We start from the raw sequence: 27,737 nt of genomic DNA, 5'->3' as shown, positions 1-27,737 counted from the left end.
GCTATCATTTGCTCCCTGATACAAGTTGTACTCTAGGCACATTCGTTATGTAGACATTATTTGATCATAATCTGACTTATATTTGTTTATGCTTACGCAAAAGAAATATCATTATACATGCAAGATGTTTATTGTGTTCTTTATTTACTTAATTGTAATATATGACTACATATATGATTTTGTTAAGTGCGTAACCAGTGGTCTATTTTGGATAGAGCGCCGATTGTGCTTGTGTATGTACATATTGTTCTAGCATACTTAGCATTCTGTATTTTGTATGTTTTAGGTTATTCCATAAACAGTAAAAGATTCAAACTTATGCCTCGAGTCTGTTGTCATTGGAAGATGTTATCTCTCTGTCGAATCAAGTAAGGCGTTTAATATAAGGGGCAGAACACATACACATATAATACACTCCATACATACATATACACATATGGTACACTCTATACATATGCACAAAGGATACACTCCATACATATACTCACGTGATACACTCTGGAATAGAATCCGGGTCTCTGGCGTGAAAGGTGAGTCACGTAACCATTGAGCTACTTGGAGTTGATAAACCCATATATAAATATACACACAATACACTCCATACACATGCACACTATACATATACTCACACACATATGATACACTGTATACACATACATAATACATTCTAAACATTTACACATGTTATACTCCATACATATACACACACACACACACACACCATACACTCTATACATATACAATACACTCCATATCCTCCAGCTCAGTGATTATTTGACTCACCTTTCACATGAGAGACCCGGGATAATGCACTTTATGTATATGCACACACCATACACTCTAAACATCTACACTGATGATCAATCTGCCATCTAGGATAAAACCCGGGTCTCTGGCATGAAAAGTGAGTCACATAACCACTAATCTACTAGGAGTTGATGAAACCATACGAAAGGACACAATACACTATACATATACACACAACACACTCTGTGCCAGGGATACCCACACTTGTTCCTGGAGGGCCGGTATCCTGCAGATTTTAGCTCCAACCCTAATCAAACACCTGAACAAGCTAATTAAGGTCTGACTAGGTATACTTGAAACACCCAGGCGCGTGTGTTGAGGCAAGTTGGAGCTAAACCCTGAGGGACACCGGATACACTCACTCACTGAGCTACTGGCAGTTGATGAATCCGTACAACAAAAGGACATGATACGCTGGGTTTTTATCAATGTCCAATGGCTGGGGTGGTTCTGGGGCCTCCTGGTCGGGGTCAGCCTTGTTGGAGGTGGACATGGGCACTGTCCCACATCCTCTCACTATGCTGAATCCATTCGACCGCTGGAACTGCAGAAGGCTCACCAGACCAAGGGAACAATGGAAGCTGAAATCCTAAGATGCACTGGAAGGGGGTAAGTCCGGTTGAGGAGCAGGTTAATGAATTCTGTGCATATTCTGCCCATGGTAAGAACTCAGACAAATGATGTTGGTCCCTCCTGCAGTAAATCCTGGGGTATTGGCCTATTTTCTTGTTGAGACGTTCGACTTGGTCATTAATTTGGGGATGATATCCAGATGTGAGACTCACATTTGTGTCAATTGCTTACAGAAGCCTCTCCAAACCTGTGATGTAAATTGTGTGTCTCGATCACTGACAATATCTTCTGGTAGTCCATAAACTCTGAACACATGTTGGAATAAAGCTTGAGCGGTTTCCATGGCTGTGGGTAAACTTGGTAATGGGACCAGACGACATGGTTAAAGAGCCCATATTATGGGTTTTTGAAAATTCCCCTCCATGTAGTGTGTAACACAGCTCTAAGTGAAGTGAAGTATCCAGCTAAGGCTTAAATCTGTTAGTGTACAGTGTTTAAAACTGTTGATTCATCTATAAAAGAGTCGACTCATAGTGCTTCAAACGAGTCGCCTTGATACCGATTCATTAGGTGTTTCGCCATGACGTACGAACAAAACTAAGTTATTCACGTGCAAGCGCAAACCCCGGGAGATTTCAAACCTGAGGCCCCGCCCTCTGACGCAGAAACCCAGACACACACACACACACCCACAAACATGCCGGTCGATTGAAGTCACACTGCAGATGGATTTATTGAGTCTCTACCCAAAGATGAAACCTCAGCATTATAGCCAAGCAGTTGGAAACTACTGGAAACTTCTGGAAACTACATGCTACAAAGAATACTTCATCAGCGTTTGTTAAAGGAAGGATCAGTTAAGAGTAACTTACTGATGGACGTCAGGATGGATTTTTCTTCCTCCATTTCTCAAGTGTAAGTATGTGCGATTAAAGTTGCCTCGTTGACTCTAGATGGCAAATGTATTTAGTTGTGATTTGTTACTTGTAACCGCGTGTACTGTATCAGGTTAACTGGCTATATTCTCTTATCGCGTGCAAAGTCACGTTAAAAACGCGATGCGTGCTGCTTTGTTAACGGAGCTCCGTGGACGAGGAGTAGTGTGTGTGTCTGTGTGTGCGTGTGCTGTCGTCCGGAGGTGTGTGTGTTTGTGTGTGTGTGCGCGCGCGCGTTGTCGTCCGGAGCAGGGTTAAGTGCGTGTGTGTGTGTGTGTGTGTGTGTGTGTGCAATATGTGTGTGTGTGTCTGTGAAAAGAGCAGAGTGAGAAGCTAGGAGATCTCCTCAACTGTTTTTGGAGTTTTTGCTCAATAAAATAGTTAGTCGTCTGAATTTTCAAGTCCATAGTCTGTATTTACATTGACCCACTGGCAGCTAAAATCCACGCCTACACTATCGAGCGTGTATGAACTGTGATTACTTTTATATTGCTGATTAGCTGTTTGGCATTTCACTCTCTGACTGAAGGCAGTCGACCAATCGCAACAGACTGTCATTGGTCCAATCAGCGCAGATTAGCTTCGCGCTAAGGAGGGGTTTGGGAACAAATGAATCACTGGACGATTCATACAGGAGTCGCTGGAATAATTAGGTAAAAATAAATGCAGATTATAAGACCACGAAAGTGTTTTTTGACCTTGCATGCATATTAAACTGTTGTTGGAGACCCTTACAACCAAGATATGACCCTATTTCATGTATAATATGGGCTCTTTAACAGAATGGTGGTGAAATTGTTTGATGGAGGTAGGTCAGTGATGAAGTCGATGGAAAGATGGGACCGGGCTGTGGAATGGTTTGAGGAGGCTGATGGTGTCGCCATCCTGCAATAGCCTCCTTCATTTAGAGTAGTTCTTTATTACCCACATTATAGTTGCATTATGCAGAAGTCAGCTTTCTTGAAAAGAACGCACATGGGTGCAGTTTACCTGGTGTTCCTTTGTGACAGCCCTGCTCCTATGCCCAGATCTGAGGCATCAACCTCCAAAATGAAAGGTGAGTTGGGGTCAGGATGTTTAAAAATGGAGGTGTGGTGAATCTTTCCCTTTAAGGCACAGGTGTCAAACTCAGTTCCAAAAGGGCCGCAGCTCTGCACAGTTTAGTTCCAACCCTAATTAAACACACTTGATCAAACTAATTGAGTCCTTCAGGCTTGTTTGAAACCTTCAGGTAAGTGTGTTGGAGCAGGGTTGGAACTAAACTGTGCAGGGCTTCGGCCCTCCAGGAATTGAGTTTGACACCCCTGCTTTAAGTCAATGAATGCCCGTTTAGCTTCATCAGTCCATTTCAACGTCTTGTGTTTTTTCTTTAGTAATGATGTCATGTGTGATGCTACGGAACTGTAATTGCAGATGACCCTCCTGTAAAAGTTTGTGAACCCCCAAAATACTGGGTACTGGCCCTTCTGAGACTGTTTGGACCTTGAGTTCATCCATTCGCACTCCATTATCACTGATACAACAAAATAATAGTTTACATTAAAATAAACACAGACATGTCTTCTGCAGAAGCATACCTAAATTCAAACATTTACAAAAGGTAAAGAATAAAACCCTTTCTGTACCTGTAGAGATGGATGGTCCTCAGTGCTGCATCCTGTGTCTGCATGTGCAGCTGCTGGTGCCTCTGGAGCAGAGCTGGATCATGCCACCTCATCTTCTTTTCAGACAAATTTTAGCATTGAACCTCCATGTACAATACAGAAGAAATTAGTAATTTAAAGAAAAACTCATGACATACTATTAAGATAATGGGTTAGTCAAGCACTCTTCATGTCTAAACTACAACCAAAAATGTGGATTTAACCTGCACTATAATCTATAGTGACAAAAACTGACTCTTGCTTTCAGTATAAATCAAAGGCATTTGTGGTTTTTAAGAATTAAAAAGTGCATTTATAAACAAAAACTTTGTTATCATTCAGAAAAATAATCATTAATGAATTCATGCAATAAAAATGGTTTATGGCCTGTGGCTTACAGTAATTTATATTATTAGTCTTTCAGAAATCACAGAATAATAGTCAGTTTTGTTATTTCATATTGTAATGTACAAAAATAAAAAAAATGGCCTAATAAAAACACACAAATACACCGATGTAAGGACTAAAGAGACTTTGGCATTGCAACGTGTTACGGCAAGCTCGCTACCATCCGTACCATAAAAAGGATCAGATACACAAAAAGGTTTATAAATGAAATAAACATTTATTAAAGGGAATAACAAAGTATAACAAACTGTCTAGGGATTTGAAATAAATAAGAAGTCAGCTAAAATCCTATAAAAAAACTAAAAAAAACATAAGACGGCAACACAAGAGTTGGAACAAAATGACCTCTCTGTGGAATAACGGTCCACCAGAGGAAGTGCCGTTCTTCACAAAATAAATAAATAAATGAATAAAAACCACATATATACATTCTCTAAATTAACTAATTAACTGTGATGTCACACTGCGAGGCCACCGAAAGGTAAGAAAAAAGACAGGGTCGTAACAAACGATACAATGAAATTCAGTAAACTTGGCAGCTCTCAGAAAGAACAGCAGTAATAAGAAATGTATAGAAATAGACAAAACAATAAAAAAAGATTACTGCCGAGAATTATAGAATATAATAACTATATAATAATTAATAATACATACAGTAAAATAATTGTGCAGTGCATGTGTATGTAGCTGGAGTGCAAACAGAAATGTAAAGTATTGCACAGTTAAAAAAAATAATTGCGTTTGTGTAATTATCAGCAACATGGGGAAGAGTGGCAAACGTGAAAAGTCATAAAAGCATGTTTAAAGCACAATGCATAGCAGCAAAGCAAGAAACTGAACGTAAACAACAACAAATCAGGCAGATTTGTGCAGTTGTGGCAAAGTTTAAATGTCAGCCTTACTAATTTACTTGAACCAAAAAAATAAATGTTTTCCAGGTTAATTTTTTTTTTTGAGCAACCAAAATGGTGCCCCCATCCGGAGTAGGTGCCCTTCGCCACCTGCGTACTCTGCGTATAGAGAGCGGCAGTACTGATTACAATCAATATAATATGTTGAGTAATGAATAGTCTTAGATGCAAATACTAAGGAAATAAACTTAGCTTCACAGATCGCGATGATGCCGTTAGGATGAGATTTAAAAACTGGCGCCTACATTTGCGCTGTCGTGACACGCACATCTGATTGGTTGAAACCAAGTGTGCCGCAAGCCTGCGTTTGAGTGAAGGTCTCGGCCGTTAGATAGCCCCCTGGGGGCTGGCTGCAGTACAAGTCATAAAGCCCGCCTCCTCCGTGTTAATGAAGGAGACTTGAGCCCAAATAAAAAAAAATTATTACACTTGCAATAAAATATCCCGAAAGATGGTTCTAGTCGATTAAGGCACTGGTTATTGTGCTGAAATAGGTGCAGAACACACTCGGGCCAGTTCCAGCTAGATTCTCGCCTGCCGGAGACTTACCCCTCAGAGCTCAGACACCTCTGCTGGACCTACTCCGGATACCTGGACTCACTGCCCGATTCCAGCCCGAGTCAATCGAGCCAGATGCTGCGGCCGAGCGAGCCGGCGTTGCCGCATGCGAGCCGGAATCAGCCCGCGACGCCGCGAGTAAGTTGTGCGCTGCGGTCCGGAGATGGCGCGATTGAATATATAAAACCCTCATATTTGTTAACGTTATTACATCCATTTGTGTTGATAAGACAGCAAACGCATGCTGAGAAGTTCGGGGGGCGTGGTTGATTTTACATAAAGCATTTGGTTGGAAGCTGGACTCCGCTCATTTTCGCGGCTCCTCCTCTGGCTCCATCAGACAGTCCTTCTGCGCATGTCAAGGCTTCAATTTCAGCAGTCTTTTGCGACAGTTTGTGCCCATCAAACAGGCGTTTTGCCCTCAAGGCGTTCAATGGGAAAAGGGGCTGTCGCGTCGTCCATATTTTTTTACAGTCATTGGTTGAAACATTGTATCAATTGGTTGAAAAGTTGTATCATAAGCTCCACCCTTGTTGACCGTGGAACACTTAGAACTCTGGACGTGCCCCTTCATTACTCCATTATAGTAATATTTGTATTTATTTACTATTACTTTGGTCAATTTATTTAAAAAAAAAAAAAAACAGAAAAATGTACAGACTTCAAAAACAACACATTTAAATTGCGATATTAAATAAAAACATACAAAAATAATTTAACATTGTTTTTTTGGTAACAGAAAAAAAATCTGAATTTAGCAATATAAACTGCAATAGTGTAATGCATGATATTTTACAGATGAGCCTAAATTTAAAAGTATGCTGCCTTTATACGTTTTCTACAAAAGCAGCAGTTATAAGACACAGCCACAGCACAGATAAAACCTGGCTTTATTGAACCCAGCGTCCAACATTCACAAAACCGGTACGAGGACGCCCTCTTGTGGAAACAACCACATATACGGTTTAAGTTTTTTTCTTTTGCTTGCAGATGATGTACATTATAGTTTACCTTTAAATAATTTCTAAATGGGAAAGTGCAGAAAAACGACACGACATCTGCATCTAACATATTGTATACGTTATTGTATACAAACATATAATAGTCTTAACAGAGACTGACTTTGAAAAATTTTTTTTTTTTAGAAAATATAGCTCAAAACTATAGCTGACAACACATGCAAACTCTACAGTTTGTCTTTTCGCTAGATCTGTGTTCTTCAGTGTCAAAAAGCTTATAGGGGATTCTATGCTCTTTGCTATGATGACTGAACATGTGAGTGACGACATTAGGAAATGTAAACAAATGCCAAAACTGTCCTCGCAGCAGGATTCACTCTAAATATTACGAACAACTGCACAGGCCATCTGGATGAACATTTTATTCTGCTAACTCATGATGATTTGCTAAAACATTCAGAGAGTTACAGTCAAGGTTATGTCTACGGTTGAGAGCATTTGGTGGGCGTTGCTGGAACAGACGACAAACACTGAGTTCTGCAGTCGGTTTCGTCGACTGAATCAGATTTCAACCTTTCGTTTCCATACAGCGCATAAATCTAAGATTCAGCGGTGCGGTAAGTGCATTATTGCAAAGTATAACCTTTGAGAACGCAGTGTGTTTTGGTCCACAGCAGCTCACTGCTAAGTTACTTCACCGAAAACATGTTCTTGTGACTTTTTTTAACACACGTTGAATGTAGTTTCATAATTCAATCACGTGACTCGTTTACAGATTTCTTATGAAAAAGGTTTGTGAGAATGTGGAGGATACACATGATTTTGAGTAAAAATGTCAAATATTTAGTCTTACACAATACCACTATTGTATTTCGGATTCTGATGATCGATAGATTAACGATTTTACACAGTTGTGTAAAGTGAGTTGTGGACTTTAAACATGCTTAACGTTAAATATGCCTGTTTACTCAGGGAAAGTCTATTAATGTTAGTATGTTATTGTGGTTTTCGCGACCTTGCTGAAAAATCCAGCTTAAACCAGCCTTGGATGGTTGGTTGGTTTTAGCTGGTTAACCAGGCTGGTTTTAAAGGGGTTTTGACCACTTCCAGGCTGGTTTCCAGCCATTTCCAGCCTGGTTTTAGCTGGTCAGGCTGGGAGATGCTAAAACCAGCTTGACCAGCCTAGCCAGGCTGGAAGCCGAGCCAAAACCAGCTATGTCCAGCTTAAACCAGGATTGGTCAAGCTGGCTTTAGATGGTTTTAGCTGGTCCCTTTCCAGTCTGACCAGCTAAGACCAGGCAGGAAATGGGTGGAAACCAGCCTGGAAGTGGCCAAAACCCGTCTAAAACCAGGCTGGTCAACCAGCTAAAACCAGCCAACCATCCTAGGCTGGTTTAAGCTAGATTTTTCAGCAGGGGAGCCATTTTTTTGACATCCTGAAGAAACTATCATTATGAAAATGCACTATAGTTTTAAAAACAAGACAAAAATAATTAATAATAATAATAATAATAAATAATGCTTTTGTCACATTAACAATAGGTTAACTACAGTATTTTATTGTGCAAATAGTGGTTATTCAACAAAAAACACTTGGTTCATACACATTTACTATAATAAAACCACCATTTTCATGAAAATACACGCTTATTAACATTCTCTAATGATTATTTTGGTCTTATTTGATGACAAAGAATGCTTTCTTATAACTAAAAGTTGTTAGCTTCTTGTTTTTTCATCTGAATCTTTGTTATAGCCTACCCCCAAAACCAAAATAACACAAACACAATAGTTTCATAAAGATAAAATAATATTATTTTATGTTAATAGAGTTAAAATTATGTTAATAATGCAATGTAAAGAGTTCTCCATGTCATGATTAGGCTAAAGAGTAAACCTGTTCATTGCCAGTTACAATTAGTAAAAAGTTATTCTGGGTTTATAATTTTGTTTAACTCACATTGCCTTTAAGGTTATAAACTGTTACTTTAAATGTTTAATACTAACTGAACAATCAATAAGTTAACACCCAGTGTCTCTAGTAAATGGTGTACATTTGGCTTCCATTTAAAATTGTGATAGAAAAATAAGTATCACAAACTTTTAGATCATAGTAAATAAGTGATTAATTTACAATTTTCCTTTCAAAAGCAGATGGCAAATGAAGCGAAGCCCTGTCCGTGTGATATCGGGGACAAGATTGAATATGGAGGTGTTGGAGAGGAAGTTCAAATCGAGCACATTAAAGCGTATGTGGTGAAGCCTCCAGCATCAGAGAAGGCCATTATTGTAATTCAAGACATTTATGGATGGCAACTTCCAAACACCAGATACATGGCGGATATGCTCTCATCCAACGGATACATGTAAATATCCATTTATATCATTATAAATATTCTAATTGTTCTGGAAATCCCTTTTCTTACTTGATTATGTTGCATTTGCAGTGCTATATGTCCTGATTTCTTTGTTGGGAAAGAGCCTTGGAGCCCATCTCACGACTGGTCAACATTTCCACAATGGCTTGAAGACAAAAAGCCTACAGAGATCAAGAAGTACAGACACAGTTCATTGAAATGATATTATTTGATGCACTCAAAGAAAACAGTAATCGGTTTTGTCTTTTGATCAGGGAAGTAGATGTTGTGTTGAAGTACCTGAAGGATCAGTGCGGTGTGAAGCGGATAGGTGTTGTGGGCTTTTGCTGGGGTGGCGTTTCCACACACTACATTGCTCTTCAGTATGAAGAAATCAAAGCTGGCGTCTCCGTCTATGGTAGTGATTTTTTTGTCTACAAAAACTGTCAAGCACAAATTTTTAAAAACAATCAAAGCTAACATGTATATTAATATATATTTTTAAAAATCCTTTTATCCAGGTATTGTTCGAGAACGAGAAGACAGGTTTGATCTGAAGAGTCCAACACTTTTCATCTTTGCAGAAAATGATGCAGTCATCCCACTAGATCAGGTATGGTCATTTAATTTTACATATGTAAACTACACTCACCAGCCACTTTATTAGGTACACCTATCCAACTACTCGTTAACGCAAATTTCTAATCAGCCAATCAAATGTCAGCAACTCAATGCATTTAGGCATGTAGACATGGTCAAGATGATCTGCTGCAGTTCAAACTGAGCATTAGAATGGGAAAGAAAGGTGATTTCAGTGACTTTGAACATGGCATAGTTGTTGGTGCCAGATTGGCTGGTCTGAAAAACTGCTGATCTACTGGAATTTTTATGCACAACCATCTCTAGGGTTTACAGAAAATGGTCAGAAAAAAAAAAACTAGTGAGCAGCAGTTCTGTGTGTGCAATTGCCTTGTTGTCCTGTCAGTTAAAAACTATAAAATGAGGCTACAATTCACACAAGCTGACCAAAATTGGACAATAGAAGATTGAAATAACGTTGCCTGGTCTGATGAGTCTCAATTTCTGCTGCGAGATTCAGATGGTAGGGTTATAATTTCTAGTATTTCTAGTCATAAAAACATGAATCCATCCTGTCTTTTATCAACGGTTCAGGTTGGTGGTGGTGTAATGGTGTGAGGGTACTTTCTTGACACACTTTGGGGCCATTAGTTGCACTTGAGGATCATGTCAACGCCACAGCCTACCTGAGTATTGTTGCTGACCATGTCCATCCCTTTATGACCACAGTGTACCCATCTTCTGATGGCTACTTCAAGCAGGATAACAACTCAGACTGTTTTTTTGAGCATGACTTTGAGTTCACAGTACTTAAATGGCCTCCACAGTCACCAGAGCTCAATCCAATAGAGTACCTCTGGTGTGTGGTGGAATGGAAGATTCACATCATGGATGTGCAGCCAACAAATCTGCAGCAACTGTGTGATGCTATCATGTCAATATGGATCAAAATCTCTGAGGAATATTTCCAGTACCTTGTTGAATCTATGCCACAAAGGATTATAGCAGTTCTGAAGGCAACTAGTAAGGTGTACCTAATAAAGTGTAGATTAAGATTAGATATTCATACAGGTCGACCTAATAATAAACTATTACTAATAAAAATTAATATTTATTCACCAACTTAACTACAACTAATATAGCAGTATTTGTAGCATCATGGTATAGTTAAAATACAATAATAGTTTACAATTTTATTCTATAATATGCTTTCATTTGAATTTCAGCAGGTAAGAAAAATAAACGAGCTAAAAGAATTTTATGAACCCAGTGTGTAAAAGAAATAAACCCTTCTCAGGGCCAATAAACTTTGTACTTTCATTCAGTTTTTTATTGTTCCCTTAACTAAGGTGACGACACTAGAGACAAGACTGAAGGAAAAGTGCACTGCTGACTTCCAAGTGAAAATCTTCCCCAAACAGACACATGGCTTTGTCCATCGCAAGAGAGAAGACATCAACCCTGACGACAAACCCTACATAGAGGAAGCAAGGAAGGATATGATCAACTGGTTGAACAAGTACATGTAAATTGCAGGTGAAAGTTAAAGTGATAAAAATCAGTTGACTACCCCAGAAAGCTTTTGCACGTCTGTATTTTTGAGCTAAGACGCTAATTAAAATGACAAACAGGACACTAATTTGAAAACAAAAGTTTAATGATCACTTCGTTACGACAATGAACTGTAACAAATGATAAATAACAGTACGAAGGTTCGACACATTCCTTTAGAAGTGCTTGAGACCGTTCATTTCAACACTGCTACAGGACGCTCAGTCTTCAGGCTCGCCGGGGCCTCTGATGTCATCAATCTTCAGAATCATCTTTACAACTTGAGTGGCCAGAGAGATCTGCTGCTTCTTCCCGATAAGGGTCTCGATTACATGCTGCTGCTTCATGTCTGCAAAAACCAAAAGTCTTTTTTTAATGTCAAATATAATAAATCAACTTATCAATTTAAAACTCGTCAGATAAATGCAATTATTTATATTATTGGCAAAAGTTTAAACTAGAACACACAGCAATTTTGGGATAAAGTGCATCACTTTCTCTACAAAGATATTACGTCACAAAGGTTTCTCAATGATAATAGAAAATATTTCACCAATGTTGTGTTTTTAAAAAAAAAAGTTTAAATCAAACAAATGCACAAAATGTCTTATAACGTACATAAATATTAGATTCAAATTTAAAAGATGATGTCTATTCTGATTTTTGTACACAAAACTCATTCATCATGCGTAATTCCCTTCCATTTTATTGTTTGCTTATTTACAATAAATCACTAATTTACAATAAAAAGTCCATACCATTCGTTGATAAATGTAGACAGTCAATTCCAAGTGCAGAGTTGTTTTCTTTGACTTGTCGGGCTCTGACTTCCGTCATTGTCTGAATGGGGTTCAAACCGCTGTTTTCAGCCAGTGCCATTGGGATGACCTCTAGAGCGTCAGCGAATGCCCTCATGGCGTACTGCTCCAGAGACGGGCACTGAACACAAGACAATCTGCTCAACAAAAACATCCTGTACCTCAGAATTAAAAGCATAGTCGACCGCAGAAATAGCATACCTTATCAGCAGCTTCATTAACCGCAAGAGCGCAGGCTATCTCTGAGGCTCCACCACCATACACGATACGATTATCCCTCACCAGGTTACGGATGACACACAGAGCATCATGAAGAGCTCTTTTGGCCTCTTCAATAATCTAAATGATTTGAATGAACAGCAGATAGGAAGGACAAAAAGAGAAAGATATAAAACATGTACTTTCTTTGGGTGACAAACATCCATGTTTAGCACTAAAAATGTACCATTTTGTTCCCGCCACGGATGAAGATGGTAACGGCTCTGGAGTTCTTGCACTCCTCGATGACCAGCATTCTGTCTTTTGTGGTCCCGAAGCAGATTTCTTTCACCAGTCCAGCGGTGCCCAGCTTTTCTGGGGTCAGTTCACAGAATCTGGGTACGATACGTCCTCCAGTAGCAATGGCGATGAGCTGGAAACGTTTGCAGAAATTCATTGTTTGTTACTCATTTGTGTTACAGATGGAGAGATTAAATAGAAAACAAATTGCTACGCTTATTCAGCATTAGACTGATCAGACATGAGATTAAAGCCTGCATGAACCTGAAGCTGCTGAGAAATATTTTACTATGTTGATGTATTTCAGACTAAAATGGAATATTGAGTAGGGGAAGTGCTTTCTTTTTGTGCATCATTGCCTTGTAGGAAACGGTAATCAGTTAAGCTAATCAGTTTCAGCAGAGAAAGACCACCACACCAAATGCTAAAGTAAATGGTCAGACTTTGATTTAAGATAACAAAAATCAACATAATTGTTTCAGTGGATTAACTTGTACAGATGAATTGTTTCCCTAACAAATGTGGGCTAGCAAAATGAACATGGTAAATTTAGATTTCACACAGACTTTAAAGATTTAAATTGACTAAAGATTTTCATTTCTAACAAATGGTGTTATCCAAAGATAGATAAACTACAGGGTATATACAGGTAGAGAATGAAATTCAGTGACTTAAGACCTTTTTAAAGACTTTGTATATACATTAAGACCTCATCATTGACATTTTACCGTACAGTGTTTTTACTAAATACTGATCGTAAGAAATTAATCCTAAACAAACATTATTCATATACTGAATAAAAATGCTGATCCAGCAGGTGGCGCCGAGAGAACAAGAGGAATAAGTGTTTCCCTGGTTACTACAATAAAGAAAGCAGTGATGTCAAATCTAGCAGGATTGTATTGATTTCCAAAAAATTGCACAACACCACAATATTCAATTATTAAATTCATGCAAACGTTAGCATATTGTTACAAAACGTAATACCTTGTAAAATTAATATTTTTTAATACTTTAAGAGCCTTAAATTTCTCTAAATGGATCCAACTTTTAATACTTTCTAGGACCCTGCAGACAACCTGAACTAGCTGATATTAGTAAAAACAATGAATGAATTAATTTAAATGAATAAACAGCATACAACAAATTTCTTGAATGTCACAGAATGATTTCTGAATCATTATTTTACCCTAAAGACTGCGGTAATACCTGCTTAAAATCAGCCGCCATCACAGGAATAAACAAGATTTTCAAATGCATTAAAATTTATTTATTTTAAAAACGATATAATATTTCATAATATAACATTATTTACTGATCAAATAAATACTGTATTGACAATAAGACACTTATTTCAAGAAACATTTTCAAATGCCAACCCCAGCAGTAGTGTTTTGCGTTTAGTTCTTACAAACCTCAATCTCAGGTCCACCGACCCAGCGGATCGCAGGAAGCTCATTCTGCAGGAGTAAATGATTGGCCTCGTCGTCAAATCCCCACTGGCAAATGGCAAGATTGGCGCCATTCTCCTTGACCTTAAGATGAATTGTAAAGAAATTAAAGTAGAAGATTAAGTAACATTTTTCTTGAGAAAATTGAAGTAATGAAAAAAAAAGTGCTGTAGCTTTAAAATAGCTCTTATTGCTCAAAATTAAAGATTGATGCTTTACTGAGGCAGGCTATTATGCAAATTAACAAAATAATAACAATAATAATAATTAGCATTTGTCATTTTTAAAAAGTACTTCCATACACTTTAACACACTTTATTAATGTTACATTTAAATGTATAGATTTTTTTTTTACATATATTGCTTAACACGTTTCATCTTTGACCTTAATAATAATAATAATAATAATTTGTAATAAACAATGAAACAATTAGATCCATATAAAATAAAAAATAATAATTTAATCAATATATCTGCATAAAGCCTGGTTTATACTTCTGCGTCAAGTGACCGGCGTAACCCACGGCGCATGCAATGTGCGTAGTCGTGCATTTATACTTCTGCGCGCTGTCTCTGTTGGTCTGCATTAACACTTCCGAAACGCTAGTTGGCAGTGAGGTGTTAATGTTCCTCTGTCTTAAGTTTCTTCGCTGGAGTTTTGCTTTTCCTGAACACTTCCTGTATGTACAAGTGGCTGTACTCATTTTGAGGCAGGAACCGGCGGACATGCAACAACTTTAACTATGAGGTAAACACAAAACAACTTTCCATCTGGAGCTCCTTCACGGGACTCCACACTTGTAAGCAATCGCTCCACTGGGCTCGCGCCGCTCGCATGGCTCTCAGTCCTGCCCAGACTCGTCAGCGCTACCAAGCCGACCAATCACAAAGCTTGCGATACGCGTCGTTGCAACGTGTAGTTACATTTTTTGAGAGGCGCACGTCAGCGACGCCGACAGCCAGGGCTATGCGTTAACGCCGAGCATACGCATGCGTTTGAGGCAGAAGTATAAATCAGCCTTAAGAACCGCAAAACAAAAGCAGGCAATATACAAACCTGTCGGATCATTTCCTGAAACTTGTCCTTCTCGTACTTCTGCAGAGCTTTATAATCCTCCACTGATGTCACATCAAGCTTATGCTTGGTTTTGGGCTTGGGAGGCTCAAATGGGCAGGTGAGGATGGCGATTTTGGTGTCTTTGAGCACCTGGAAGAATGCACTAATAAATAAATATCCTAAAATATTAGAATCAGAGCATGCATGAAATGAACATTAACACTAAACACAAACCTTGGGCATCTGAGGGTGACTGAACTCTTTGTCCACAATAACACCTTTGATGAGCTGAGTGTCCTCTAGTTTACCACCAACCTTTCCTTCCACTTTAATGAGCTCAAAGTCCACATCCTTTCTCTCCATGTCTGCCACTGTCAGAATGGCATTGACAGCAATCTCTGCCATCTGTCTGTGGCACCGGTTGATCCTATAAACCAGGAAAAAATATTAATAATGAATATTCTCAGTAATTATCTGTTCAAATCAAACACGTAGTAACAGAAAAACTCACACTTTGGATCCTAGTGTGGTCATGGCTGTCTGAACGAGAGATTCTGTGTTGTTAGGATCCACAGGGAAACTATCACCGATTTTGTCGAGCTGTTCGATGGCGATCTTTGCGGCCTGATCATAACCATCTGCAATTCTGATGGGGTGAATGCCTCGGTCTAACAGCTGCTCTGCCTGCTCCAGAAGAGCTCCGGCCAGAACTACAGGACAAAACAAACATTACAGTAACTCAATAAGCAAGAAAATAAGACTTCAATCTGCTTGTCAATCGTGACGTATGAAATGTTTCCGGGTCCAAGCCACTACATGTTAGAATTGACAAAATATTTGTTTATGACCACTTTTTCAGTCATATTGAAAATAAAAGTGAATTTTATATGAAATCACGGTGTACACAACGGTCTCTGGACATGCTGCATCACAAACACCAATATTTAACAATTTACAAAAAATGTATTACTTTCTGATCATCGAATATTAGGCATGGATGTATTTATATATACACACTGCGATTTAGATTTTTTTTTAAGTAAAAAATCACGTGAAAGTAAAGCCGCTTCACGTAAAGTCACACTTAACAAGCGGACAAACATAGTACATAAACACTTTTTACATTTAGGAATATGAACTATAGCCTACAGGTAGGCCTGCATGAAATCAACATGTTAAGCATTACAATAGTAAGTGTGATACAGCTTTAAATTGTTCTTTCTCTCTACATTTAAATGTACCCTGCTCAATTTTATTGTTTTTATTTTTTTTTTTTACCATTATTTAAGATTTATTTCTTGTCACATCAGTAACAGTAATAAAAGTAACATATTACATATTGACAACTACATGCAGCAATAAGAGAAAACAAAACATTAAATATGATTTTTTCATTCTCCACTATATGGAGTAAGATTACATTATTATTTCACCAGTGGTTTTTATCAATTACTTGACAATTTAATTCAGACAGCAAAACAGTATGTCTTGCGTATAAACCTACATACACCTACTTATACATTCCATTTAGCCTTGTACTAATTTAATTACTAAAGTCCTTCATGCTATAACGAGTAAACACAAAACAAGTAAGAATAATTCATTAAAAAATAATTAGGGTGACATTTATATCTTAGAACATTTTCCCCCATTAAAGTGTCCAGTCTAGAAAAATGTTTAGCAGTTTTAGAAGCCTGACAAGAAATGATTAACTGTATATGCTTTACTATAATATTCAGATATGAAGTCAGAATCATTAGCCCCCCTTTGAATTTTTCTTTTTTTTCTATTTACTAAATGATGAACAGAGCAAGGAAATTTTCAGTGTGTTTGATATTTTTTTCTTTTGGAGAAAGTCATGTTTGATTTATTTCGGCTAGGATAAAAACAGTTTTTAATTAAAAAAAATATATTTTAAGGTCAATATTATTAGCCCCTTAAAGCTATATTTTGTTTTAATACTCTACAGAACAAACCATCATTATAAACTAACTTGCTTAATTACCCTAACCTGCCTAGTTAACCTAATTAACCAAGTTAAGCATTTAAATGTCACTTTAAGCTGTACAGAAGTGTCTTGAAAAATATCTAGTATAATATTATTTACTGTCATCATGGCAAAGATAAAATAAATCCGTTATTAGAATTGAGTTATTAAAACTATTGTTTAGAAATGTGTTAGAGATTTGTTAGAAATTGTGGTGTTAGAAATTTTATCTCTGTTAAACAAAAATTGGGCAAAAAAATAAACAGGGGGGCTAATAATTCAGGGGAACTAATAATTCTGACTTCAACTGTATATTGTACATAAAGTATAAATATTGTAAATAGCATCCATATATCATATTAAAGTAAAGCATATATATCATACTTAGATCTGTAAAAGGACCTTTTATTATTAGATTTTGTATAAGCTGGGTCATTTCCCATAGCATATCATCTCCAGAACAGTATGCACACATGCTCATTTTTGTAATGGCACATAAAATGTATACACAGCTTGGAAAATAGGATTTTTTAATTATTTCTAATGTGCATTTCAATGTATTTGTAAGGCTGTACATTTATCCATGTTTATATACGAGCAAATCAATGCATTTAAACAAAGACAGAAAGAAAATGCTCTTGCTAGTGTTGTGGTTGTGTTTTAAAAGGGGAGAAGAAGAATATCAAGCTAAGCTCACCAACAACACCAGTGGTTCCATCTCCAATTTCATCATCTTGAGACTTGGAGAGCTCAACCATGAGCTTGGCAATCTGATGGTCCACATCCATCATGCTGAGGATCGTCGCACCATCATTGGTCACGGTCACCTCACCATCCTTATCCACCATCATCTTGTCAAGTCCTGTAAAGAACATTTAACAGCATTAAAAAAACAGCATGAAATAAACTAGGAAGAGTACATGCAAAATTAAAAACATACCATTTGGACCTAGCGATGTTCTCAGGGTGTTAGCAACTGCTTTTGCTGCAAGAATGTGAGACTGAAGAGAACAGAAATAACATTGATGTCAGTAGATGCCACGCCAAGCTTATGCTTGGTTTTGGGCTTGGGAGGCTCAAATGGGTAGGCAAGAATGGCAATTTACGGTTTTAAGGGAAAGATAATGTGCATTTCTGGTAGAATATCTTATATAAATTTAATGTATATGTATGTATGTATATATAAACTAAAAATTTGTTAGTAAGGCGTGTCTCAAATAACAACCCAATCCTCTTTATAGGATTTTTGTCAAATAATAGAACTGAAACTGTCATTATAAAACAAGGCAAGACACTGCAAGCCCCCAAAAAACACAACAAAAACATGCACCTGTCCGTTTAGAAAAGTTTGGCTTTTTGCAATTCTTTATGCAATCAAACAATTGGGGGAAGTAGAGTGATAGCTATCATCATTACTTATTTATTAACAACATTCAACTGAAGTATATTGCCACAAATAAAATGTGATGAAGACATGTCTGATGAATGAATGAAGGCATTGCGCATTATGACTCGACGTCTTTAGACTAGACTAGAGGAAGCACATGGACCATCCCTTGACATGCGCACATTGTTGATCACGTTAGACAAATAAATGTGCAATAACTGAATGCATTCTTAACATGTCAGACTGCAGAAGTACGTTTTCATAAAGAATCAATCTACAGTATACAGTAAATGCGGTATTCTGGATTACAGATATGATTAAAATCTCCGTTATAGCCCATTAGCCCGTTAGCTTTTGTAACGTTACCTTCAGTGCTTCCAGGCCAGTCAAGCGAGATTTCTTGTCCTGGTCCTTTATGATGATGAAAGGCCTTCCATATTCATCGAAGGCGAGAGTCCCAAGCGCGGACATGTTTAATTTCCACCCCAAAGAAATGCACAGTTATGAAAAGTGATTTTATACTAGAGAATTTAATCCTCTAGCTGCGCACCTCACCGCGCGGATCTGCCGGCTAGTTCTGGAAGAATCTCGGGGAGGGACGGACCAAACCAAGTTGACCATGTTAAAACATCCACATTTTTGTACATTATATTACCATTTAATCCCTAATTAAATAACAATATTAAACATTTAAGACAATTATGAAGGAGAAAAAGCAATTAACGAATCTTTAAATAATTTTTTTTAAATTGAAGCATATTAATGGTTTATTCCATTCTCGCGATAACGACAACAAATAACGCGAGTGCGGGTACAGATTTATAATTCATGCAGATTGACTAACAAATAGACGTTACAAAATTGATTTGTGTATGTGCACACGTACAACTTGTGTATTTGAGAAAGGCCATGTGCTCGTCGTTGGTAACGTAATTTCCGATTACCTGTTCCTCCCGTTCATGCTTCTGACAGCACACCAGTGTGGATTTCAGTATGTTACATGACCGAAGAGGCTGTTTGTGTTGTTATTTGCAAAAGCAAGGTGACTTTTTTCTCTCTCCATCATTTACGTTTTACATTTGTGACCGACGTTTGCTTTTGAAGTGTCTTTGTGAGGTCTACATGACTTTAAAGTTAGACTTGGTGAAGCTACAGCTTGTTTTGATATCTTTTTGGATATCTCTTATAAAATTTATGCAATATTCACATGATCAGGGTTGCTTGATTTCCGTTTGCACCTGTATATTATAATGATTCTTTTTACATTACAAACGTACACAGATTAGGTCATATTTAAAGTAAATTGTTTCATTATATCATACAGTACATACGTGTAATAAACTAAAAGAACTTCTCACAATCACAAAATGTAAATACAGAGGTTCCTTTAAAAAAACGAAGCTCATAAATACACATTTCAATGAAAAAAAAAGGTTAATTGAACATAAATGATCATATGCTATGCAACCTTCTTTTGGAATTTATTTATGTTTTGAATAATATATTTTATTGAATAATAATTATTAATAATTTTTAATAATTAACTAATTATTGTTTAAAAGCATATAAATAATACTTGTGTTTAGTATGTTAAATTATGATAATGTTCTAAAAATAATAAACCCTCATCAAGTAATGGCATATTTGCTTTTCCACATTTGCCCTCTACATTTAGGATTGGTTTTTGTTGATAAACGTGCCAGTATGCTTATTGACAAACCATTTCTACAAGTAACATGCATTTGAAAGTGGTTTATGCCTGTCAAATTAATTTACTTGTTTTAAAAACCTTTTTAGTACTGTTTATTTTAGAAATTCTGTAGATATGAATGTGGACAGAGTTTGAGCAATCATGAGATTTATAAAGTGATTAAGTAAAAATATACTTCATTAAATTTACTTGATTTCAGTTGACTAAATATGGTTGATATCTGCAGTTATGTTTTTTTTTAAATTATTCATCAAATAAAAACTAGAAATGTATAAAAACAGATATTTAAATCAGATTTTTTAATGTGGATCATTTTGTGTTTTTCAATTCATTTCTCAATTCCTAAATTCATCAATAATAATAATGCAGTAAAAAGTATTTTATTTTTTACTTTATTAATGACAGTTTTATTATGAGAGTTCTGACTTTTATAAAACAGCACTTATTCTGGTTAATAATCACATATAGGTTTTTAATGCATTATGATGTCACATGCAGAAATATTTTTCCACATCTTTCTCAAGCTTTTATAATATGCCGTGTGAAGCTGCCGCTCACTTCTTAATTCTGTACGGATCTCAGCGTGGTCAGGCTCAGTCTATAGCAGAAGAGATCTGCCAACAAGCCGCTGAGCATGGATTTACAGCAGACATCAGCTGTCTGAGCAAGCATGACAAGGTATGCTGCTTCTTCACAGCAATTTTCAGGGATCTTGCACAAATCAGAGTTGGCTGATGTTGATCTTGAACATTCACAGTACAACCTAGACAGTGAAAGCCGCCCAGTCGTTTTTGTGGTTTCCACTACCGGTGATGGTGACCCTCCAGACACCGCTCTGAAGTTTGTAAGAAAAATCAAGAATAAATCTCTGCCACACGACCATCTTTCTCATCTGCGGTATGCACTGTTAGGTAAGCTGAACTTGCTGTTGGGTAAGAGTGAGCTCCACCTATGAGCAATTAGGTTGCTGCACACTGTAGCCAAAATGTGGCCCAAATCAGATTTTTTTTGTGCTCATGTTACTCAAATCTACTCCGATCATGACACACTGAACACCACAAACCAAATGGATGATGGAAAGTGATCTTTGAAATTTCGATTTGTGACACTTTCACATGTGGGATTTTTTGCAATGCGAATGCAGTCTAAATGCAGGGTATCTGTGGGATCTTAAATAGTCTTTATACGTCTTAAATTTCAAAAACAAAATTTTAGGCCTTAAAAAGTCTTAAATTTACAAAAATTTTGTGTTGTAGGTCTAAAATTATTTTAAACAGGTCTTAATTTTAAAAGTTGTTGATATAATGTTACCCAGTCGGGCCAAAACCCATCCATCCATCCATCCATCCATCCATCCATCCATCCATCCATCCATCCATCCATCCATCCATCCATCCATCCATCCATCCATCCATCCATCCATCCATCTATCTATCTATCGATTTCTAAACAGCTGTTAGACATTTTGCAGAAAGTAAAGGAAGGCATAAAACTTGTGTTTTATAACAGAAACACATTGCAGTTGGTTGAATAGGAGTTCAATTAATTTGGACAAAAAGCAAACAAATATATATTTTTTGATTATTTGTGTAGTTCTTCATAATAAATATACCTTTAACAATGTTAAAATTGTTATAAAAAAAGAAACGTGCTGAAAAAAGTCTATACAACTAGAGTTTTTTTAGTTTTGACACATTAAAATATGTGGTTAAGAAATGACTATGGCGATGCAGTGACGCAGTAGGTAGTGCTGTATCCTCACAGCAAGAAGTTCGCTGGTTCAAGCCTCGGTTGGGTCAGTTGGTGTTTCTGTGCGGAGTTTGCATGTTCTCTCTGCGTTCGTGTGGGTTTCCTCAGGGTGTTCAGTTTCTCCTACAGTCCAACGGCATGCTGTACAGGTGAATTGGGTTGGCTAAATTGTCTGTAGTGTATGAGTGTTAATGGGTGTGGATGGATGTTTCCCAGGGATGGGTTGCAGCTGGAAGGGCATCCGCTGCGTGGAACATATGCTGCATAAGTTGGCAGTTCATTAAGCTGTGGTGATCCCAGGTTAATAAAGGGAATAAGCCGAAAAGAAAATTAATGAAATAACAAAATTTTTTTTTTCCAATTCCATTGGTCCAACTGCACCATTACTAAAAATCCTTAGTGCTTAGCCCTGTGTAAGTCTAAAATATCATTCGTAATAGTCTTAAAAGGGTCTTAAAAAGTCTTAAATTTGACTTGATGAAACCTGTAGCAACACTAAAAAGGTTATGTTCATCATTTTTTAACATTTATTTTCATTTTACTCTGGCATGTACTAGTAAGATTCTGAAGGAACTCTTCTTTGAAGTAAATGCAATGGTTTGCAAATTTTTTTACTGAGATCTTTGATAGGGCTGCACGACATTGGAAAAATCTAACAATGCAACATTTAGTTTTTCTGCGATATACATTGCGATATGAATATTATTTCCCCCGATGACTTGATTATCTCTTATTTCGAAAGAATGAATAATTTTAAACTGATTGAGATGGTTCTGTAGAGAAGTGCATCACATTAAATAAAAACAATCTACAAGCATAGAACAATACAATTTAAAAAAAGATACCATTAAAATAAACATTGTTTTCCGAGTCTAATGGTACCTTACAAACGTTACAGTTACTGATGCCTCAATGTTTTTAATCTCATACAGTCACAGGCCTCAAATCTTAAAAATGATAAATTATACTAGGCTCAACATTGCACATTTTGCGATTTGTCTATTGCAAATGATCACATTACAATATAGATGCTGAAACAATATATTGTGCAGCCCTAATCTCTAATATCAGAAATCAAAGAGCAAAATATTGGAGTAGATTGTATGATTATGAAAACATCATGATTAGGAAATCAGATTATTAAAACATCAAGCTGCTCATCGGCATTGTGTTAAACCGTTGGAATGTACAGTAGTCAACATTTGAAGTGATTAAAAATGTTTTTCGAATTTTTCCTAGGATAAGAATATGTGTTGTTCAGTAATTTTAGGACAACTTTGACGAAAGGTGATGATCCACTTCAAATGTTGACTACTGTAGATCTCCTAAAAGTGGTAAATGCTACAGTTGTTAAACCACTTATAGAAAAAAAATCTGGATAGGTCCGTTTTGAAAAAAGTTATTTTTAATCAGGCTAACAAGTTTCTAAACTCTATGGGATGTTTAGACTAGTTTCGATCTGGTTTTTGACCACATAATCATACAAAGAGCACACTTATCCAAATAATCAATGATATTTGCTTAAATACGAAAACAGGCAAAATAACAGTGCTGGTATTATTTGATTTCTGTGCTGCATTTGACTATCGATCAGAGACTCTTTCATAAGCTTAAAAACAGGGTCAGGCTTTCTGCTCCTCTAATGGCTCAGATCTTATGTTGAAGTGAAAGGTTACTATGTCAGTATAGGTGACCATAGGTCAAGGTGGACACCCATGATGTGAAGTCCCACAAGGTTCAGTTCTGGCACCTCTACTATTCAACCTTTATATGCTACACTGAATCAAATAATGAGAATGTTTAGAACTTTGATCAGTTCACACTGGAAATCTTTCATTGGCCACATTTAAGTAAAAGACTGTGAACAGCTATATGTGAAAACATTTGAGCACTAAGACTTGCTGTGTGAAAATAGCCTTATTCATGCTGTCATATATGCAGGTTTGGGAGACACAAATTATGCTAATTTCTGCAATGGTGGGAAGACCATAGACAGCTACCTGCAGAAACTTGGTGCTAAACATTTCTATGCCACTGGACATGCAGATGATGGCACTGGGTGAGCATGAATGTTAAAAGAAGAGGATTCTCTCATATATTTACTATGCCAGACTCTGAGTCTTTTTTTATCCTTTTCCTTTTTTTCCAGACTAGAAGTAGTGGTGGATCCTTGGATTGAGGGACTTTGGGACGCTCTGAAAAAGGCATTTTCCACCATGTCCACTTCAGATCAACAGACCCTCAGTGACTGTAAGCAGGACAGTAATCATCAAAATGCATCTGATCAAAAAAAAAATCTAGAAGTTGACCTTCAACTTTTAAAGCTGAGTGAAGTAGACTCGCCAAAAGGAAAAACTGTTACACCTGACAGCATTGCTACAGAGATTGGCTCTACTTCATTGGTTGCATCTTTGAAGGAATCTGTCCCACCATTGTCAGAGTCTGTGCTTAATGTTCCTGCTCTTCCTCCTTCATATCTGGAGATCCTGTTGGTGGGGACAGAAAATGTAGAGGTATGATTTTCCTAAATAATCGGATCAGTCTTTAAAACACGAGCAAGATGTAGCAAGTGTAACTGTTTTTGTGTAAGCATAGGTTAAAGAACATAAATGTATTTGTTAACATTTATGCACTTATTTATGAGGTTCATTAAAGGGATATTTCACCCCAAAATTAAAATTTCTTCCCTATTTCTCTGCAAACTGTTTCTGAATTTCACAAAAAGATAATTTGAAGCACATGGGTAGTTCAACTATTGCAGCTATGGAAGTCAATAGGTACCATCAACTGTTTGGTTTCCAACAGTCTTCAAAATAGAAGTTTGAAAAAAAAAAATACTGTAAAAAAAAAAAAAATCATTATTAAAAAAAAAAAAAAAAAAAAAATATATATATATATATATATATATATATAATTTATATATATATATATATATATATATATATATATATATATATATATATATATATATATATATATATATATATAATTTATTTATATATATATATAATTTAGTTTACATCAGCCAGAATTTTAATATAAATTAGTATATAAATTATATATTAATATAAATTAGTTTCACATACAAAAGGGTTTTTGAAACTCTCCGTGTTTGATTTTGTTTTTATATTCACAATTATGCCGTCAAACTGTTGTATAAACGCAATATCACACTCGTAGCAGTGCGATATGGCTGTACATCGGCACTGGTGGGGCACTAAGGCCTGCGGCCTTGTGCCATCGCACGCCTTCCACCAGTGCCGATATACAGTGTGATATTGCTCATATATATATGTAATTTTTAAATAAATTTTGTTCTCCTTATTTTATTATTTTTATTGAAGAATGCACAGAATTGAATTGTTATATTAAAATTTTATTGTTTAAATCACCACAGAAATATCAGAAAAATTAAGAGATTTACTGTAATTTTGTTTTACTATGGTGGTATTTGAGTTGAAAGGTTGAGAAACTATGCCATATATTGCTTTGTGTAATATATAATTCCTTTAACTGTGTTTATTATGTCTGTGCTTCTGCTAATAAGCATACTCTGTTCATAGGAGACAGTCCTGCCTGATAAAGACAGTTATCTTGAAGTGCCAATTTCAAAGGCAGTTCAATTAACTCAAGATGATGCAGTGAAAACTGCCTTCTTGCTGGAGCTTGATATTTCGGTAAGTCCAAATTCATTCACGTTCATGCAAGAATATTAAAATTCTGGCTGATGTAAATGATACAAATCATTAATTTTATAATGAAATAATTATATCTATGTAAAATATGTGTTGTAACATTAAATGAGCACTCCGCTTTTTTTTTAACAGTCAAACTTCCTTAGTTTTAAGTTGAGTTTTAAATGCATTTAGCTGATCTCAGGGTGTGGTTGGAGCACTTATATTTAGATTATTGTATTTATTAGATTTAATTTAGTAGATTAGAATTAAAAAAAAATGTGTGTGTGTGTATATATGTATATGTGTGTGTGTGTGTGTGTGTGTGTGTGTGTGTGTGTGTGTGTGTGTATATATATATATATATATATATATATGATCACTTTTACTATTTAAATTTGGACTTTTCTGTAGAGCTTAACTCTTCTCTTACTAAGACATATTTTACTAAATAAAACAGTATATTTTATAGTCTGATGCAGCTTGGAACTATACTGTCATTCAATCATAACAATCAAGAGACTTTTTTTGTCGTACCATGACTGCAGCAGGTAAGGTGAAATTATGTAGCACTGTTATCCATTTACCTATCTTGGGACTATTTTCATTGTGCCTACATAATGTAGACATGATATGACAGCAAAGCTCTTTATTACACCAGAATGAGAATATAGTTCCTAGGCATTTTTCATTCATTTTCCGCCTTAGTACACAACGTAACAGAGTTTGACTACAGAATAGTCAAACTTTAAATTAGAAAATTATTATTTTTTTGAGTCAGATGCTAATGGTCTAATCTAATTTATTGATCTATGCTAAGCTATGCTAAAAGTGCTCCAGCCAGATTCCAGACCCTGTTTTAATGAATTCAAAAATGGTAAAACTCAACTGTTTAACTTTGATCTTTTTAAAAAGCTATATATTATTTGATGCAGACACTAAAATGGGACATCTCATCATTGAGTCTACAGTATGATGCATTATGTACCCTTATTTCAAAGGCTGTTTAATGTTTGGATTGGCTCAGATAGACCTGTTTGTTTATATTTTAAAAAATCCAGTAAAATGTATCTTTTTAAAAGCGTACATTGTCTCTTCAGCAGCAGCAGGAGCAGGTTTATCAGCCTGGAGACGCTTTTGATATTCTCTGTCCAAACAGAGCCAGTGAGGTTGAAGAGCTGCTGCTCAAACTGGATCTGCAAATGCAAAAGAACTGCACCGTTCAAGTTAATCTGCTTAAAAACACCAGCAAGAAAGGTATCACAACCTTTGTTGACACAATCTGTGACACCAAGAACAAACTGTCCTAGAAAAGAGATAAAATAATGTATTCTGGCCAACAAGTCAGACACCAGATTAAGATTAAACAACTCGAAACGTTGAATAAATGCATAGCAATTTTTTTTTCTTTTACAGCAGCAAAAGTTCCACTTCACATCCCACAGAATGGCTCTTTGCAGTTTATTCTCACCTGGTGTTTAGAGATAAGGAGCACTCCGAAAAAAGTAATTTTGTGTTGTTATTAACCTTGTTTAATGTAATAGTTGCTGTGCTGTTGAAGTTGTGCACCTTTGAGTTAGCTGTAGCGCACTTACATTATACACAGTGCTTTTGATGGTTTATTTTGCTTTCTTGTCACTGACATACTTTGTTAGTTTAACTTCTACTGTTTTTAAAGGAATAGTTCACCCAAAACTATCTGTTATCATTTTATATTAATTTCAAAACTGAACAGACCGCATTGAGCATTTTAAGCCAACAACTCCTCTATTCAAAAGATCTAATTAAAAAAAAGAGTTTCTTTGATTAAATGACTCACAAATGATTCAGTCAGTCTGATTCAGATTCAGCGAATTTTCAAATTTTCAAATGAAAATCATATGTAGGTTAAATATGTCAGCTGTTGAAATACTGTTCACTCTATGAAGTGCATAAAGTAATTTCTATTTTTTGTTTATTATTGTCTGAATGTGGTAGATTTTATATAAAAATAAGCTTTAATTTAGTTAAATCTTTAATTTAAATGGGACAAATTGATGACCTGTTGTCTTTTATATTGCATGCTTATTATTTTTTGCACACATTTACACACATTTTTTGTTATATGCTAGGCTATAAAGGTAT

The 27,737-nt window shown here is 36.2% G+C and overlaps 3 protein-coding genes across 8 annotated transcripts in view; 2 read left to right on the top strand and 1 right to left on the bottom strand.

Moving 5' to 3' along the window:
* Positions 1-7,125: 7,125 nt before the first annotated feature.
* On the top strand, positions 7,126-12,049 carry cmbl (carboxymethylenebutenolidase homolog (Pseudomonas)). 2 transcript variants are annotated; one of them, XM_087308071.1, is made up of 6 exons: positions 7,126-7,411; positions 8,946-9,160; positions 9,242-9,349; positions 9,427-9,569; positions 9,673-9,764; positions 11,080-12,043. In XM_087308071.1, exons 2-6 carry the CDS (start codon positions 8,949-8,951, stop codon positions 11,257-11,259), a joined length of 735 nt encoding a protein of 244 aa, XP_087164197.1. In that variant the 5' UTR covers positions 7,126-7,411; positions 8,946-8,948; the 3' UTR covers positions 11,260-12,043.
* cct5 (chaperonin containing TCP1, subunit 5 (epsilon)) lies at positions 11,370-19,064 on the bottom strand. Its single transcript, NM_212613.1, is given in 11 exon segments — positions 11,370-11,630; positions 12,040-12,220; positions 12,301-12,438; positions 12,545-12,730; positions 14,013-14,132; positions 15,106-15,255; positions 15,340-15,532; positions 15,617-15,815; positions 17,790-17,954; positions 18,033-18,093; positions 18,846-19,064. Coding segments are annotated over 11 exon segments (1,626 nt in total). The 5' UTR covers positions 18,951-19,064; the 3' UTR covers positions 11,370-11,502.
* Positions 19,065-19,264: 200 nt separating this feature from the next.
* Positions 19,265-27,737, top strand: part of mtrr (5-methyltetrahydrofolate-homocysteine methyltransferase reductase) — a 50,716-nt gene continuing 42,243 nt past the window's right edge. Inside the window, 8 exon segments of one of the 5 annotated variants that reach the window (NM_001386530.1) lie at positions 19,265-19,521; positions 20,715-20,868; positions 20,948-21,101; positions 23,881-23,998; positions 24,089-24,452; positions 25,503-25,616; positions 26,714-26,870; positions 27,030-27,118. In NM_001386530.1, coding sequence (NP_001373459.1) covers positions 20,725-20,868; positions 20,948-21,101; positions 23,881-23,998; positions 24,089-24,452; positions 25,503-25,616; positions 26,714-26,870; positions 27,030-27,118 — 1,140 coding nt within the window. In that variant the 5' untranslated portion in view covers positions 19,265-19,521; positions 20,715-20,724. 5 annotated transcript variants of the gene reach the window in all.

Source organism: Danio rerio, chromosome 24 (genome assembly GCF_052040795.2).
Source record: "Danio rerio strain M-AB ecotype USA chromosome 24, GRCz13ab, whole genome shotgun sequence".
Lineage (NCBI taxonomy): Eukaryota > Metazoa > Chordata > Actinopteri > Cypriniformes > Danionidae > Danio > Danio rerio.
This window is presented reverse-complemented; position numbering and strand designations above follow the sequence as displayed.